General features: G+C 42.6%; 1 protein-coding gene across 2 annotated transcripts in view; it reads right to left on the bottom strand.

The window, feature by feature from the left end:
• Positions 1-19,152, bottom strand: part of ATG2B (autophagy related 2B) — a 253,132-nt gene that overhangs the window by 5,869 nt on the left and 228,111 nt on the right. For both annotated transcript variants that reach the window (XM_033950876.1, XM_033950877.1), the window contains exons 39-41: positions 18,267-18,388; positions 11,327-11,481; positions 7,019-7,168 (exon numbers count right to left, since the gene is read on the bottom strand). In XM_033950876.1, coding sequence (XP_033806767.1) covers positions 7,019-7,168; positions 11,327-11,481; positions 18,267-18,388 — 427 coding nt within the window. The remainder of the gene's footprint in view (positions 1-7,018; positions 7,169-11,326; positions 11,482-18,266; positions 18,389-19,152) is intronic.

Raw genomic sequence — 19,152 nt, 5'->3', positions numbered from 1 at the left:
CATCTTGTTCCATCTGTGCTCTTAATGCTGTTTCCAAGGTCTCCTTATGCATTTGTTTCTTTCCTTTCCTTCACTTTTTACTCTACATCCTTCTTTGACACTGATTTTCACATTCAGTTTTTTTCCATTTTTCTGCCTCCATCTCACCATCTCTTCCTCTTCCCGCTGTCCATGTGCACTATCTCATAAGAACATAAGAATTGCCGCTGCTGGGTCAGACCAGTGGTCCACCGTGCCCAGCAGTCCGCTCACACAGTGGCCCTTAGGTCAAAGACCAGTGCCCTGAATGAGTCTATCCTTACCTCCTTGCCTGTGTACGTTCTGGTTCAGCAAGAACTTGTCTAACTTTGTCTTGAATCCCTAGAGGGTGTTTTTCCCTATAACAGCCTCCGGAGCTTTCATGTTCTCTACCACTCTCTGGGTGAAGAAGAACTTCCTTAAGTTTGTTTGGAATTTATCCCCTTTCAACTTTTGAGAGTGTCCTCTCAATCTCTCCACCTTGGAGAGGGTGAACAATCTCTCTTTCTCTACTAAGTCTATTCCCTTCATTATCTTGAATGTTTTGATCATGTCCCCTCTCTGTCTTCTCTTTTCAAGGGAGAAGAGGCCCAGTTTCTCTAATCTCTTACTGTACGGCAACTCCTCCAGCCTCTTCCCTCGGTCCATGTACCCCATCTTTTCCCCTTCCCTCAATCCATGTGCCTTCATCTCCTTCCTATCCCCTCCATCCATCTTCTTTCTACCCCTCCCATTCAGCAACTCTCCTTTCTTTCATCATTCCTCTCTCCCCCCACTCCCGGTTCCACTAAATGTTATTCCACCTGGTTCTGAAGCCCCCTCACCACAAATACTACAAAGAGGTTGCTGGCATGAGAGCAATTCTCTTGCACTGACTGCTGGCCTTCTCTGCACCGTTCCTTTGCTGCGGTCCATCCAAGTGGAAACAGGAAGTTCAGAGGAAGCCACCGGTAGCACTGGAGAATCGAAGAACAGTGGCTTGAGCAGTCCTATCCTCCACTAGCTGCTCCCCCCTGTCCCAGACCAACATCGCACTTACAAGCCTGATGCTTTGGAAACCACTGCCAATGTTCTGCGCATGCTCAAGGCTTGCTGGACTCCAAGAATCCCAGAGAGGGCGGGAGCCAGCAGGCCTTGAGCATGCGCAGACGTTCAAGGCCCTTCACCTCACCAGCACAGAGTGTCAGCGATGGTTTCCAGAGCATCAGGCCTGTAAGTGCAATGTCTGTCTGGGGCGGGGGGGGGGGAAGGGGGAGCGGGTAGTAGAGAATAGGATTGCTGGTCATCAGGGGGAGTAGGGGGGGAAGAGAGCTAGCAATATCAGTCATCAGGGGGGAGATAGCAATGTTAGTCATCGGGGATAACAGTGCCAGTCATCGGGGAAGAGTGAAGGATAGCAGTGCTGGAAATCGAAGGCAGGTAACAGAGTTGGTCATTGGGTGGGAAGGGGAGGAAAAAAGCACCATCATTGGAAGGTGGCTTGAATATAAATCGAGACTCCCATTTTTGGCCCAAAAATCTCGGTTTATATTCGAGTATATACGGCAAGCTACAATGGAATACATCTAATACCAAGCTTTTATGGATTCATCGAGATGATTGTATGTACTCTTGCCCTTTATTAGCTTAGGAGGGCTGTACTATAATTGCTAAAGACCAAGCTCGTAGTCTAGGAGTTGCTTTGGATGCTGTTTTGAGTTTTGAGAAATATATATCTCAAATAGTTTCAATTTCATTTTATTATTTACGCCAACTTCATAAGATTCATTTTTATTTTGCAGCTCCTGATTTCACCCAGTTACTTTATGCTTATGTGATCTCACGGAATAACTGTTGTAATACATTGTTTGATAGATTACCCGCTAAAAGTTTGAAGACTTGCGTATGTTCAAAATGTAGCAGTCTGTCTTTTGCTGAATATAGGAACATTTGAGCATGTTTTAATTGCTCTGTTTTCATTGCACTGGCTTCCAGTTGAATAATGATGTAAGTTTCAGCTTTTGTTCTGGCATTTAAAGCTATTCTTGGGATGGTTCCAAAATATATTTCTGAAAAATCACCTGTTTATAAACCTGCATGCTTGTTGAGATACCAGGGAGAGAGACACTTTTTGTTACCTGCTGCCAGATGTTTGCATCTGGAGTGTACTTATTCTTGAGCCTTTTCCTTATTCACTATTTGGTAATAAAATATGGTCCCTTCCCTTGTGAGATCACTTGATGATTTGTTAGGATATCAAAGATCTATTAACAACTGTTAAATGGGCTTAGCTCTTATCTTTTTCTTTTTCCAAGCGCGACAATGATAAAAAAGATAAGAGCTAAGCCCTAGATTGGTTATATTATGGGGTAACCTACCTCAGCTTAATTGGCAGTCCTATACTTCTTTAAGATATATTGTTAATTAATCTCGCATTAGCTATATTTTGGATCCAATGAGGACTTGAGCTGAAATTTAAGCATAATTGTTTTCTTCTTTTTTACTGATTATGTTTCTTAGATTGAAGTAATTAATTCTTGGCTTGGATTTTGCTTTCTGTACAAGTTTTATGCTTGATATGTACTGTAAAATGATAAATAAATAATAAAAAAACAACTGTTAAATGGTTGTTGCGAAATATTTTTCTGCTTTTGTTTTATGGTTCATTTTGGAGAATCAATTGTTTAAACTATGTTTATTTTTATGATTTGTTTGAAATCATTTTATGAACATTTGTTAAGTTGGTTTAAAGTTGTCACCATAATTATGTACACGACAGGCTTAAATAATGGAAGAAATAAATAAATAAAATATTGGGGTAGGATCCAAGCAAGAACGAGATTGTAAGCTCAGTTAAAATAGATCGAGCCCATTTATGGAGCAGACCCTCCATTCAAAGATATCGGGATATTCCCAAAGATCATTTTGGGAATGATATAGATCTATCTGTGCTCCTTTCCAACTGTAATTACACTCCTCCCTCTGTATTCACGGGGGTTAGAGGCAGAGCCGGCCCGCGAATATGGAAAATTTGTGAATAACTTTTGGGCTGACTCTGACCCACCCCCACGCCTCCCTCCTGCCTCCCAGACCTTACCTGGTGGTCTAGCGGTGACGCGGGACAGGAGTGATCTTTCTACACTCCTTCCCTGTGCAGAGCCATCATCGAAAATGGCTGCCGTGAGTTCCCGTTGTAGTCTCATGAGACCATGGGAACTCAAATCAGCCATTTTTGATGATGGCTCTGCATGGGGCAGGAGTGTAGGAAGATCGCTCCCGCCCCACATCACCGCTAGACCTCTAGGTAAGGTCGATTCACTAGGGCACAAAAAACCCACAAATAGTCAAAACCACAGGTGCCGAAACCGCGAATGAGGAAGGAGTGTATACAGCTTCCATGTTTGTTGAAAAATTTCCTTCTTAAGCACATATTATTTCACAGGCAATTTTCAGTAGGTCTCGTCAGGTCTGGATTCACTCTTTCTATAAGCACAGGAAGTCCAAGCTCTGCATCTCCATGTGACTGCTTCAGCATGAGTTTTACGCAGTCTTTATAGGGATCACCTTCTTAAATTACACCTCCTCATGTGATTTTCCAAATACTCCAGGTTTTCAGAGATTTGTTGCTCCTTTTTATTTTTATTTTATAGAGGCAAGCTTTTCCTGTGTATCAAGTTCTTCAACCCAAGTGTTCAGCCATGTTTTCATTTCCTCTTGTCGGGATCTCTGATCAAAAATGTCTTGTTTAATTTCAGCTAGGGTGCTTTTAATCTTCACTCAAACTAACTGCATTCCAGTTTTAAGTTTCAGCAGTAAACAAATCTCCCTGCAACGCTACTTGTTTCCCATTTCTCAACCTGGATCCAGCTCTCCATCTGCCTGGCCAGGTTGGATCACCAACCTGGATCACCATGCCATCTTGTCCTCTAAACCGGGGCTTGAAAGTTTTAGGCTCCCAGCAGATGATTTTCCCCACAATGAATTTATAGCCTCTAATTTCTTCCAATTCAACATGTCACAATACAGGAGGGCACCAAGCACTCTCGTTGACAGGAATTATTATAGCAAGAAATAAATGCTGCCCTGAAGGAATTTCACTGAAGTGGGACCATTTCCAGCAGTGAAGTTACTTCTTCCCCACAGGCGACACATGCTATCGCTTGATCCAGCCAAAAATACGGACCTGGGGAAACGGCTCTTCTAGATATGCACTTTTCATTGCACTGAGAGGGGGCAATTTTCAAACAATTAGTTTACACACAGAAACTTGGATCTGAACGTCATATGCGGAGCTTCTACGCATCTGTACTTTTGGATTGTTTAGCCTTTCCACGTATTTTTCATCCTAGGACTAGCAGGGACCCCTGAGGAAGACACTACTGTCGAAACACGGACTGTGTTGGGTCCAACGTTCCCAGCGGACTAGGCCCTTAAGGTTTTTATGTGGATTGCTCTGTTGATTTTTAAAAAGATATTTTTGAATAAAGTCCAACTCAGGAACATCGTCTCTCCACAGGTTTTTTTTTGTTTCTCTTGGACTTTTTCTCTATGGATTTTCCAGGGTCAGTTTCTTTGCTCTTGTTACATATTCAGGTACTATTTATCTGCATATATGGCTTTGAAAACCATGCAAACGGATCTCATTAATATTTATTGTGGCATGAATTTGAGGACCCCTGCAATAGGTCATCCTCCCCTTCAAGTTTTATGGTTCACGGAAGTTTCGCCCCCCACATTTCGCCCCCAGCAATTCGCCCCTCACATTTCGCCCCCGCACATTTCGCCCCCCGGATGTTTCGCCCCCACACATTTCGCCCCCACACATTTCGCCCCCACACATTTCGCCCCCACACATTTCGCCCCCACATTTCGCCCCCCCACATTTCGCCCCCACATTTCGCCCCCCCACATTTCGCCCCCACATTTCGCCCCCACACATTTCGCCCCCGTCTCGGAGCGCAAATCCTTACCTCGGAGCGCAAATCAGTCCAGCTACTGTTGTGAGCGCGAGAGAAGCCAAGGGGGATCGAGGCTTCTGGAGAGATGCAATCAACTGCAGCATTAGACAGCTGTATTAGAGAAGGGTGGGATGTGTGTGCTGAACACGGCTACTTTCCCCTCCCCCCATACACGCCAGTGATTATCCAAGCAGGAGCACCTGGCCAAAGCGAGACAGCGTCCCGCGAGAGCTGTGCGCGAGCGAAGCCTAGGGGGGGTAGGTCAGTCCAGCTACTGTTGTGAGCGCGAGAGAAGCCAAGGGGGGGTAGGGAGTCGAAGTCTGGGGATGAAGGGGGATCGCGCACTTGGGCCAGAGCGAGACAGCGGAAAGGGAACATGAGCTGTGCGCGAGCGAAGCCAAGGGGGGGTAGGTCAGTCCAGCTACTGTTGTGAGCGCGAGAGAAGCCAAGGGGGGGTAGGGAGTCGAAGTCTGGGGATGAAGGGGGATCGGGGCTTGGGCCGAAAGGGAACATGAGCTGTGCGCGAGCGAAGCCAAGGGGGGGTAGGTCAGTCCAGCTACTGTTGTGAGCGCGAGAGAAGCCAAGGGGGGGTAGGGAGTCGAAGTTTGGGGATGAAGGGGGATCGGGGCTTGGGCCAGAGCTCCGTGCTATGTGTGTCATGCACACATGGAACGTTAAACATTGTGTGGCAAGCATGGCATGAGGGATTGTAGCAAGGCAGGAAACTAACTGCAACAACTCCAAATCTAGCCTCAAAACCTTTCTCTTTAAAGATCTATACCTAGGTTTAATTACTCATGAGACTCAGGCAATGGCCACATATCAGACATTCCATTTCTCCCTCTTCTTTTCCCCATGCCCCTTTCTTTTTATGCAATGTGTCCCAACCATTTTCCCCTTTTAGCGTGTTTTGTCTTTAATACCATGCAGTCTGTCTTTTTACTACCCCATTTTTACTTATATTTTAAATTTTGTACAATGTAAACCTCTTTGGTAATTGGGCCCGATCCCCCTTCATCCCCAGGCTTCGACTCCCTACCCCCCCTTGGCTTCGCTCGCGCACAGCTCATGTTCCCTTTCGGCCCAAGCCCCGATCCCCCTTCATCCCTTTCCGCTGTCTCGCTCTGGCCTTGGGCCCGATCCCCCTTCATCCCCAGGCTTCGACTCCCTACCCCCCCTTGGCTTCGCTCGCGCACAGCTCATGTTCCCTTTCGGCCCAAGCCCCGATCCCCCTTCATCCCCAGGCTTCGACTCCCTACCCCCCCTTGGCTTCGCTCGCGCACAGCTCATGTTCCCTTTCGGCCCAAGCCCCGATCCCCCTTCATCCCTTTCCGCTGTCTCGCTCTGGCCTTGGGCCCGATCCCCCTTCATCCCCAGGCTTCGACTCCCTACCCCCCCTTGGCTTCGCTCGCGCACAGCTCATGTTCCCTTTCGGCCCAAGCCCCGATCCCCCTTCATCCCCAGGCTTCGACTCCCTACCCCCCCTTGGCTTCGCTCGCGCACAGCTCATGTTCCCTTTCGGCCCAAGCCCCGATCCCCCTTCATCCCCAGGCTTCGACTCCCTACCCCCCCATTGGCTTCGCTCGCGCACAGCTCTCGCGGGACGCTGTCTCGCTTTGGCCAAGCCTCGATCCCCCTTGGCTTCTCTCGCGCTCACAACTCCCTCCCCCCCTTGGCTTCGCTCCCGCACAGCTCTCGCGGGACGCTGTCTCGCTTTGGCCAAGCCTCGATCCCCCTTGGCTTCTCTCGCGCTCACAACAGTAGCTGGACTGATTTGCGCTCCGAGGTAAGGATTTGCGCTCCGAGACGGGGGCGAAATGTGTGGGGGCGAAATGTGGGGGCGAAATGTGTGGGGGCGAAATGTGTGGGGGCGAAACATCCGGGGGGCGAAATATGTGGGGGCGAAATGTGTGGGGGCGAAATGTGTCTGGGAGCGAAATGTGGGGGGCGAAATGTGAGGGGCGAATTGCTGGGGGCGAAATGTGGGGGGCGAACCTTCCGGATCCCAAGTTTTATTTACCATTCAGAAATTGATTTCCGTGCAACACTGTGAATGGACTTACCTCTTTGACGACACTATATGCTTTGGCAACACCCTCTCTTAGGTCTACTGGCTGATGCGCTAGATGGTGATGAGAATATCTTTTCAGCCTTTTTGCCTCAATAGGACTGGGACCAGGAGACACCATGTCATAAGCAGTCTCTGCTGCTGCCTATTTGTCAAAAGAAATAAATATGAAATTAAAAGTATAATGTGTTTTATTCCCATTATATATCATACATACATAAACAATTACAATGTGACATTTTGTACATGTGGCAAGAGGCTCTAACGCTACTCAGTCTTGAGTCTCCAGTTTAACAGGGCTTAGGTATGCCATGAAACTAATCAAATCTAACCCTTTGTCTTATATAGCGCAATTGCTTACGCCTACTACTTATGGGGAATTCAGGAAACGCCTAAAAACATATCTGTTCCTGAAGTATCTAGGCAGCTGACCCATATAACTCTTTCTCCTCAATAACTGATCCCTTGAGCTGTTAATCACTAGCTTCCACCCTGTTAAGTTCAATCTATTTGTATCTTCTTTTAATCTTTGTAAACCGCATAGAACTTCACAGTCCTGTGGTATATAAACTGTTGTTATTATTATTATCATCCCTACGAAATAGGGCTCGATGGGGTTTATAGTACGATTTAAATATGATGAATTACAAAAATTATGTATATTACATGTGATAATCTTCCAGAGGAGCCTAAAATAAAAAAGGTTTTAAATTTTTTTTTTAACATTAGATTAGGGTACATGATCTTAAACTAATAGGAATGTTATTCCAAAAAAAATTGTAGAAAGAACGAGAGGCTAAACTCTTAGACTGAACATCTTTAAAAGATGGCGGTATTAGTTTATAAAGAGTGGAAAATATTAGGCAGCTTTGTTGCGATGAACATATTATCAGTGGTAAAACTAAATCACCATGAAATATTTTGAATACTAAACAGACACATTTGAACTTCACTCTTGATTGAATAGGGAGCCAATGTAAAGTTTGTTGAAAAGCAGACAGGCTGCTGTATTCTGTATCAACTGTAATCGCTAGAGCCCAGGGAAGGAGACAAAGCTGCCACCATTACTATAACAATACCTGCTACTCCAAAAAAAGAGATTTCAGGCTAGCTCACAAGGCTGGTAAGCAGAAAAATGTCCCTCAAGTATGCTGTATGGCAGTGGTCTCCAACTCCAACCCTTTGCAGGGCCACATTTTGGATTTGTAGGTACTTGGAGGGCCTCAGAAAAAAAGTTAATGTCTTATTAAAGAAATGACAATTTTGCTTGAGGTAAAACTCTTTATAGTTTATAAATCTTTCCTTTTGGATAAGTCTTAATAATAATATTGTAATTTACACTTCTCTCTCGGTATTCGCTGGGGATAGGGGCAGAGCCGGACCATGAATGAAGAAAAAACACGAATATCTTCTCGTCCGGCTCTGACCCACCCCCGCCTCCCTCCCGCTTTCACCCCGGCATCCCAGCCTTACCTGGTGGTCTAGCAGGCTTTCAGTGCAGGAGCAATCTTCCTACGCTCCTGCCTGTGTAGATCGCCAATAGTCTTGAGAGACTACGGGAACTCACGGCAATCATTTCCCATTGGCCCGAAAGCCTGCTAGACCACCAGGTAAGGCCGGGATGCCGGGAGGAAGGCGGGAGAGAGTCGGGAATGTGATAAAATATGGGGTTCTCCCCCCCCCCCCCAAAAAAAAAAAAAAATCGTAAATTTGTGAAACCACAAGTGTGGATTCACGAATGAGGAGGAGGAAGTGTATAGCTAAAGAGACATAAAATCATGAAACTGTTTTATTTTACTTTTTGTGATTATGATAAACATACAGAGGGCCTCAAAATAGTACCTATCGGGCCGCGAGTTTGAGACCACTGCTGTATGGGGATGGGGACATAAAAAGGGAAACGTGGAAATCAAGGAATTACTCTGAATGTCACATTAATGCAGTGTTATGGAAATTGTATAATGAATATATGGGAACAAACACTTTAGTAGAAGACATGCTAAAGAAACAGCCTAAAACTATTACTGTGAGAATAATGTTTTCTTCTTCTGATGTACTAATGTGCTTAAATAGCTAGGGGACACATTTATGACTTTTTTTTTTTACTAACTTATGATTGTAAGAAGTTAAGATTTTTTTTGTCTGGCAAAGTGAAATCATAAATGTTGATCTAAATTCAAGATCTTATTTTGCTTGGGATCTTTACTTGTACTATACAGCATTCACACTATATGCATAAAAAATATAATGCTGTAACCAGAACCAGAGAAATAAGAAAAAGAGCAATGAAATGACTGAAGGTTTTAATATAATTTCCTGATTTTGCATGAGCACTTTTGTATAAACAAAAAACTGTGAATTGCAGATCCTCATTGCACATCATCACCGTGGAACATCTATGCTAAAGATAAGTAGCAATTTAAAGCTGGTTATTTTGAGAAGTTGAATAGATATTCAGGTGGGAACTTACATGTGCAATGATGGTTCCCAGCAGTCACACACACGGTTACAGCGTTTAGCTAATGACCCGGGTGGAGGAGCACTGAGCACATTGTAAAGAGTCTTATCACTGAACAAAGGTTGTGGATATAGAGTATTAAGAAAAAATATTTTAAAAATAGTAAAAACAATCAAATATTACAGCATTATATTTTTGATCTAAATTCAAGAACATTTGGGACAAGTCCATTGGATTTCTAAGGGAGAGGAAGGAAATAGTAGATAGCATGGGTAGTAGAGAATGACATGGGGACAAATTTGTCCCCGTTCATGCAGGAACTCAATTTCCCCATCCTGTCCCCATGAGTTTTGTCGCTATCCCTGTCCAACTCCTGTAAGCTCTGCCTTAAACGCACAAGATTTGAACACTTATGATTTTAAAGTGTTTGAGGCTTGTGCAGATGAGGACAGAGCTTGCAGGGAAGGGGCAAGGACAGGAAAAGAACTTGCCAGGACGGGGTAGGAAAATGAGTTCCTGCAGGGACAGGGAAAATTTGTCCCTATGCCATTAAAAAACTTTTTTTTATTATTTATTGTAACAAGTTTTTCATTGTGAGATTGTTATTTGTATGTCTTATCTTTTTGGATGTTTTATTGTAATCCACATAGAATTGTAGGATATGCGAAACATAAATTTTTAAAATAAATAAATTCTCTAATGGATAGGTAGACTAGATGGACCAAATGGCTTCTATCTGCCTACATTTTTCTATGCTTCTAATCTGAAGACTCCAATTGAACTCATCAAAATTATAATGGTTAAAACAAATCAAGAAATCTTCCTGTTGGCGTTATACTCGTATATCATCCTAGAAGTCAACTGGTCAGCAGCTCAAACACTTTAATATCACTTGTGCAGATGAGGACAGAGCTTGCAGGGATGGGACAGGCAGAACTTGCGGGGATGGGATGGGGCTAGAGATAGATCCCGCGGGTAAGAGGACAAATTTGTCCCCGTGACATTGTCTATTCCTAGATTGGGTGTCTGACACATTGATAGAATTGATCTGAGGGTGCTGTCCAAGCATCACCTGCAATACCAGCTGACTGATAAAACAAGAGCAGTGGAAATCCTACACAAGTGATCCCCAAAAGAAGCTATGGTATTTGACTAAATGCATAACACACAGGAGATTAGACACAAATTCTATAAAGCATGCCTAAATGTTAGATGTCGTTTAGATGTCCAGCAGTCCAATGCTCAGCTAGAGTCTATTATGCATAGACACACAATAGAGAATTGCGCTCAGCGACACTCAGCGAATTTAAGCGTGTCTATATAATTAGGTGTCCTTTATAGAATCAAGTGTTATATGTGTGCTTTGTAGAATTGCCTTTTAGGCATTGTACAGACCAGTGTTTTTCAACACGAGGTATGAGTACGCGGGCCGTCTTTTGGGGGTACGCAGCCTGACCACTGCCGCCAGGGATCTCTCCCTGCACGCTCACTGATGAAGCCACTGCAGAGGATCCCAACCTGCCTGCCTATATGCCCGCTGCACCACCGGGAGATTTTATGTGGGGGGAGAGGTCCTTGCCACGATCAGCTGATGGCAAGGGATCCCTTGTCGATTCTCTAACTGATGCCTGTGACATGTGCGCTGGTTAGAGAATCGGGGCAGTTAGGCATCTGTCCCTTAGGGCAGATGCAATTCTGTAGTGTATAGGACACAGGTGTGATTCTCAGCTGCTTGTTAGGTGGCCACTAAGACTGGCGTCCTATACAGAATCTCCTCCTAAAAGCAAATGCACTGCCTATCTCTCTGATCAACAGTATTTGGAAAAAGTAACGAGGAATAAATACCTGAATAGTTTGAACCATTCTGTTTGTCAGTTCCAAAGCTGCCATTGCAGTAGAGGTGCCAAACGAAGCTGCTCCTCTCTGAAATCCTCGCACGATGCGACCATCTTTTCGATATTGCTCTATTGGTAACCACACCAAATCCTTAAGACCTTGAACTGAATAAACAAACAGAAGAATGCCATGTATTACATAAAAGCAAGAATTCCATTCTATGCTTAGAAGAAAAAAATCCCCCCAAACCTCTTGCATATAGCATCTGAAAATGTTCAGTGCCTGAACTAAAAAAAAAACAACTTACGGCCTCTTTTACAAAGCCGCGCTAGCGGCTGCGCTGCGTTAACGGTCCCGAAGCCAATAGAGATTTAAAGAGCTTTGCGGCTGTTTCTGCGTGGCTTTGTAAAAAGAGGCCGTTTGTCACCTCAAAAGCTAGCATTTTTGACTGCTTGCTAGCCCAATAAAAAATATCAAGCCTGATTCCCCCTAGTCACCGCTGCTGGATAAAGCAAAGTGCAGGAAGCAGAACCTTACTTTTCCATTAACAAGCAACATTAAGTGGGATTCATGTCATCTGATGGCACCAGGACAGATCTGCTCTCTGAGTTCAGAACTTTAATAGAAAGTTCTAAGCACGTGTAATCCTACCTGAATGCAGCAGTCTCTTTAGTTCCTTTGTTTTATTTTAACTGCTCAGATGAATGGACATAAAACAAAGTTCTATTATGTTGCTGTTTTTGTCATATTTTTTATCATTTTCCTGCAAAAAGTAGAAAACTAAGACAAGATTTTCTTCATGCCCGAAATGTGAGAGAAAACTCAAGAAGTTTGATATACATATTACATGTCTCTTGAACTCTGGGCATGAACAAGACCATAGAGACATGGAGGGGCATTTTCAAAACATATGTCTAAGGCCAATTTGGACATATGGCATTGGACATCCAAAGTTGGCAGTACGAAAATGCCCATTTTCGAAAGGCAAACCACCATACGTCTAGAAATTTTATTTTATTTTTTGAAAATACTCTATCTGGACATCCAAGCTATTGGGACACCCAGACCATCAGGACATCTATCTTTATACCACATTTTTGAACAAAATTTTATCCAGGTTCCAAATGCCCATAAAAGACCATTTGGACATGGGAGAGGCTAGTCCTGTATTGGACTGGCCACCCAGACATGGCAACAAAGCAGTGGGGCACCTTAGGGTGCCAGATAAACATCTCACCAGAACTCCCTTCTTATGGTGAGTCCCCCAAAATACCGAAACTCACTATACCCACTTGTCTACAACCCCAATAGCCCTTATGGTTGCAGGTGGCACCTATATGGCAGTAGAGTAGGGCTTTGAGGGGTTTTGGTGGGTGCACATTTTCTCACCATAAATGTAGTGGTTTGAATAGAGTGGCTTATGGGCCTGGGTCCTTCTCTCTATGGTTCACTAGGCCACCCACCAGGTTACTTAAGACACATGTGTTTAGCTCTACTAGGATGCCCCATACCAGATGCTGCTGTTTTAGAGACAGATTTGTACCTTTTTATTTTCATTTTTGTGTGATGGAAGGGGGGGGGGTCAGTGAGCACTGGGGGAGTCTTACCTTGATGCGTGCAGTGGTCTTCCGGTCAGTTTGGGCACCTTCTAAAACCGGTCTAGTTCCAAACTTATAAGTTCTGTCCAGGATGTCTTGCAAATTGTTTGATTATCGCTACAAGACGTCCATGTCTAACCCGCCCTTGACACTGCCCAAAGCATGCCCATAACATGCCTCCACCATGCCATCTCGTGCTCTGAATGTACAGAGGCTGGAATACCTTGCTAGACTTACAAAAAGACGATTTCGATTATTGGCAATTAGGACGTCCAAGTGCTCATTTAGGATGCTTTTTGGACGTTTAATTTTTTGATTATGGGCCCCTAGGTATTGTTTTTGAAAGCCCTCCAGAGCACAAAGAGGCTAAATTGATTCAGAGTATTTAGTTGCTGAAAAGTACAGTATATTATACTTCCTCAAAGAAAACAGGAGAGTCCTTAGAGACTGATAATCAAGGAATGAGAAATCAGGATCTCAGTAATTCTTGAATCTTCTATAACTGAGAATTCAGAAAGATCAACATTATTGGTATCATTTGTCTTTGAACAGGACATGAACTTAATAATGAAATTGTATTTTCACAATGCTCAATTTTTCTTTTGTGGGAAAAAAGTGTGGATTTACCCAAATTTGACATGACAGACACAAGATACTAGAAAAGCATTTTTAGCTTTGAGACAAGATGTTCTCTTATCAGGAACTACATTTTTGTTGGCTTATCCATGTATATATAAAATATTTGGGTATAACTTATGTTTATTATCAGCTGGAGCATCTGAAAGCCTTTATCGATTTGAAGAAAATATCTACCTGAATTTGAAGCTAATTGCAAACAATTTAAGATTATGTCTGGGCTTAATTCACATTAGGGCCTTTTCTTCTAGTTTATTATTCTTCATTAGATCTCCATATGGTTTATTCACTTTCTCTTCACTATTAGGGTCTAAGGAAGAATTTTAATTGTTACCTAATTGGTTTTTCTTTATTTAAATAGATTGTTTTCAGTTCTGTTTTACTTGAACAAGTGAATGCTTGTGTGATTATTCTGAAATGCATAACAAAAGAAAAAGAAAAATCTCACAGAAACATCTTTTCTGCACAGAAATCAACTACTCCAGTGCAGACTATCCCTCTACCTCTAGGCACAGTGACCCTAATAGTTCACTTGCCAATAATCGAAATCGTCTTTTTGTAAGCCTAGTAAGGTATTCCAGCCTCTGTACATTCAGAGCACGAGATGGGCATGGTAGAGGCATGTTATGGGCATGCTTTGGGCAGTGTCAAGGGCGGGTTAGACATGGATGTCTTGTAGCGATAATCAAACAATTTGCAAGACATCCTGGACAGAACTTATAAGTTTGGAACTAGACCGGTTTTAGAAGGGTCTAAGTGCCACAAAGGTGCCCAAACTGACCGGAGGACCACTGCACGCATCAAGGTAAGACTCCCCCAGTGCTCACTGACCCCCCCCCCCCTTCCATCACACAAAAATGAGAATAAAAAGGTACAAACCTGTCTAAAACAGCAGCATCTGGTATGGGACATCCTAGTAGAGCTACACACATGTGTCTTAAGTAACTTGGTGGGTGGCGTAGTGAACCATAGAGAGATGCCCTTGCGGTATCCAGGCTCACAGTAAAGAAGCTTCTTGAGCACCTGCAAATAGCTGTACAAAAGCTGCTTTCACTAACTCTAGTCAAAGTCGATGAAGCACAAGCAGACCAGCATATATTCTCCTTCCAAGAAGAGGTGCTTGGACTCACTCCCTGCAAATAAATATCAGTGCAATGCCAGAACCTCTTCTATGAACTGCCCAACACTGCAAAGGACTTGCTCATAAGAACATAAGAATAGTTTTACTGGGTCAAACCAATGGTCCATGTGGCCCAGTAGCCCATCTCATGGTGGCCAATCCAGGTCACTAGTACCTTGCCAAAATCCAGAGTAGCAACATTCCATGCTACTGATCCATGGCAAGCAGTGGCTTCCCCCATGTCTTAATAACAGACTATGGCCTTTTCCTTCAGGAATTTGTCCAAACCTTTCTTAAAACCAGCTGCTCTATCTGCTTTTACCACAACCTCTGGCAAAGCGTTCCAGAGCTTAACTATTCTGAGTGAAAAAATATTTCCTCCTATTGGTTTTAAAAGTATTTCCTTGCAGTTTCATCGAGTGTCCCCTAGTCTTTGTAATTTTTGATGGAGTGAAAAATAAATCCACTTGTACCCATTCTACTCCGCTCAGGATTTTGTAGACTTCAATCATATCTCTCCTCAGCTTTCTCTTTTCCAAGCTGAAGAGCCCGAACCTTTTTAGTCTTTCCTCATTCGAAAGGAGTTCCATCCCCTTTATCATCTTGGTCGCTCTTCTCTGAACCTTTTCTAGTGCCGCTATATCTTTCTTGAGATAAAGAGACCAGAATTGAACGCAATACTCCGGGTGAGGTCACACCATAGAGCGATACAGAGGCATTATAATATCTTTAGTTTTGTTAACCATCTCTTTTTAAATAATTCCTAGCACCTGGTTTGCTTTTTTGGCCACCGCCACACGTTGGACAGAAGATTTCATCGTATTGTCTACAATGACACCCATATCCCTTTCTTGGGCGCTAACCCCCAAGGTGGACCCTAGCATCCGGTAACTGTGATTTGGATTATTCTTCCCAATATGCATCAGTTTGCATTTGTCCACATTAAATTTCATCTGCCATTTGGACGTCCAGTCTTCCAATTTTCTAAGGTCTGCCTGCAATGTTTCACAATCAGCATGCGTTTTAACAACTTTGAACAGTTTAGTGTCATCTGCAAATTTAATCACCTCACTCATCATTCCAATTTCCAGATTGTTTATAAATAAGTTAAATAGCACTAGTTCAGTACAAATCCCTGCGGCACTCCACTGTTTACTCTCCTCCATCTGTGCAACACTTTTCTCCTAATGCACCATGAATCTGCCTCACCAATATATTTTCAGTTGTCTGAGTATTCTCATTCTTGTCTGCAGATTTTGTGAAGTAATATCTCAAAAATCCATTCGATGTTCCTTCTCTACTGTGACCTAAAGAGCCATCATACACCTGCACAGAAAACATCTGTGTAGATCCCATTGCCTCCTTATTGTCCTAGTCAAAACTGGTTCATTACCTTCCTTCTTTCTCTCCAGACTTACTTCCACTGAATGTGGAATTCCTGCACATAAGATCTGCCATACTAGGACAGACCAAAGATCCAACAAGTCCAGTATCCTGTTTCCAACAGTGGCCAACCCAGATCACAAGTACCTTTCACCACCATCAAGGAATGAGTGCCCAATACTCAGGCATTTTATTTAAAAAAAAATGTATATTCTGTTTAAACCTATACTAAGTTTGCATTAAAATGGCTAAGAATGTTCCCTTTCCTCTTCACAGGAAACGGAGCCCAGATTAAACATCTTTGGCCTTCTAAAATATATAGAGGCCTCTAAGACAACAGTAACTATTCTTGTACATGGTATACTTAAAGATCAGCAACTCCTTGGTATGTCTATCATAATCACAAAAGTAAAATAAAACAGTTTCTTTATATGTCTCTTTAGCTATAAATGGCAATATTATTATCAATACTTAGCCAAAAGGAAAGATTTATATATATTGTCTCGAGACTACAACGGGAACTCATGGCAGCTATTTTCTAGGAGTGATCTGCACAGGGCAGGAGCGTAGGAAGATTGCTCTTGCCCCGAAAGCCCACTAGACCACCAGATAAGGTCTGGGATGCCGGAAGGGAGGCGGGGATGCCGGAATGAGGCGGGGGTGGGTCAGAGCCGGCCGAAAACATATAGGCAATTTTTCACACTTCGCGGTCCGGCTCTGCACCCAACCCCCACGAATATCAAGGGAGAAGTGTATATCAAACCTCATCCCTTTCCCTTTAGCAGCAATTCCATCGTGACAGAATCCATAGTCTATTCAGCTTCTTTCTAAATGGTTGAATATGAAATATAAAGTCCAATCATCTACAGGATCTAATAAGGTCTAGTTATTACACTCTTCAGTAGTCATGTAGCTAAGACTCTCCCCAAAAAGGATTCTAGTTTGATTCTTTGGAAAAGAAAGAATTTCAAGCTGCTCACTACTCTCTATGGTTCAATACATGCAAGTTTTCTTGCTGGCTCTTTCTTCAAAAATATAGAGCAGATGGCTTCCATGCAATCAGAGGTTGATAAATGTCATACACATTTGATCAGTATTTCTTATGGGTCATTTGATACTGTGGCCAGAATCACTGATTCTGCAATAGCAGTCCAAAGTCCAGCATAGTCAAACACTTCACACTTGAAATGGCTTAGTTCATGGACTTATCAGTGCATTTGCTGAGAGATGTAGAACAGAAAGAAGTTTGCTGATGGAAAAAGCAGTGCTGCTCACCTGTTGAGATGTTTTCCACAAACAAAAGGACTGATAAAGCACAAAATGCCTCCTAAGAGTTGTTTCATTGTTTTGAACTTTAGAATTAGCTGATCTGCTGAGGAGACTGCTATGAATGGGAAGGAAAGTATACACTGAGAATTTTACACTAAACGTTTGAGATCTGGAAGAGTAGTTCTAATCTGGTGCCGTCAGATGATATCACCCCACCTTCGTGTCTTATCGATTCTGCTGTCTACAGAAGCACATGTTATAAATGAGCAACTAATATCAACAAATAATGGCAAGAAACCTCAATTGTTATAAACGCAATATACAGACAGGTTTCATATACACAACTGTATAAGTGCTATGTGTAGGACCTGTGATGTAATGGTCTATCCATAAATAAATTGCATATATCTTCTCAGATATTAGTTCCAACCTGATCACTCTTTTATCAAATAGCATTTTTGGAAATTTAACCTTTGGAAAGTTCAATACCAATAATCCCTCACTTTTTAAGGTTTTTATATGGATTTATGATGTGAAATACATGTAAATATTTGTTTGTAAATCTTTATTCATTTTCATCTCTTACAACAAGTGTATAATAATCAATCAAATTAATTTTTGCAAATCACTTGACAATCTTACTTATAATTATTAAAGTATAAAAGAATCCCTTCCCACCCATCCCACCCAATAACACTAAATCAATTATCAAATATCATATTACCCAATCCCACCCCACCTATATCTTATATAATAACAAGGTGTTTAAGGTGTCTGATCATTAGAAAAATACATGTAAATAAAGGTTAAACAAATCCCTACATACATTTCATATATCAAGGGTTATTTAAAAAAAAAAAAAAAAAAAAAACCAACAAATAAGCTAACAACGTGACAACATAAAAAAGAAAGTTTAACTGTACATCAGCAAAGGAGAACTCACCTAACTGAACTAAGGAATGCATCGGCCCGACACCTCCCAGGATTCCTGGCAGCTGATTTTTTTTAATGTCATTAAGCCATTCGTTGACAGCATATGCAAACAATTTATCCACACCCAACAAACTGCAATGAAAAAAGGCCAAACTGTTAGTAAAAAAGAAAACATTTCATGAAGAAATACCTTGAAACCTTTCCATTAAGGGCTCCTTTTACTAAGGTGCGCTAGTGTTTTTAGCGTGCTCTGAAGATCAGAACGCACAAACCCCGCGCTAAACAGAAAATACTAATGCAAGCTCTATGGAGGCGTTAGCATCTAGTGCGCGCGGCATTGTAGCGTGCACTAAAACCGCTAGCGCACCTTAGTAAAAAGAGCCCTAAAACATTTTAAGGTTACATTATTTGGAGTAGCAGAAGGAGAAACTGAACAAATTTACCAACCATACAAATCTCACTCTATATCTGTGATGAATGAAACCTTCTGAAAAATTCCACTTATCTGAAGAAGGGACCTCAAAAATATGTCATGTACACTATCATTTTTGAGTGATGGTTAAAAATTATAGATATCACAGAACCAGAGTGGAATTGTCCCAATCAGAAAGGTGAGTACTAAAAAAGTGTCCTTCAACTCTCTCATAAACAGAAATGCCTTTATTCATCCAAAATCACGTATATGCATCCAATGACTCAACGACCCGAAATGCACATGTTTCGGCCTAACCGGCCTGCCTCAGGAGTCTTATGAGTCTTCACCAGGTGTATTAGAAAACCATGTAATGTACAAAGATGCACACGCCCTCTAAGCATGACTACTAAAATACAAAGATGTAAACCAGTTTCAGCACGTCCGTCGTGAGGATCGCTGGTTTACGTCTTTGTATTTTAGT

The sequence above is a fragment of the Geotrypetes seraphini genome, chromosome 7, assembly GCF_902459505.1.
Source record: "Geotrypetes seraphini chromosome 7, aGeoSer1.1, whole genome shotgun sequence".
Taxonomy (NCBI): Eukaryota; Metazoa; Chordata; class Amphibia; order Gymnophiona; family Dermophiidae; genus Geotrypetes; species Geotrypetes seraphini.
Note: the sequence above shows the minus strand (reverse complement) of the source record. Positions and strands in the feature narration are given on the sequence as shown.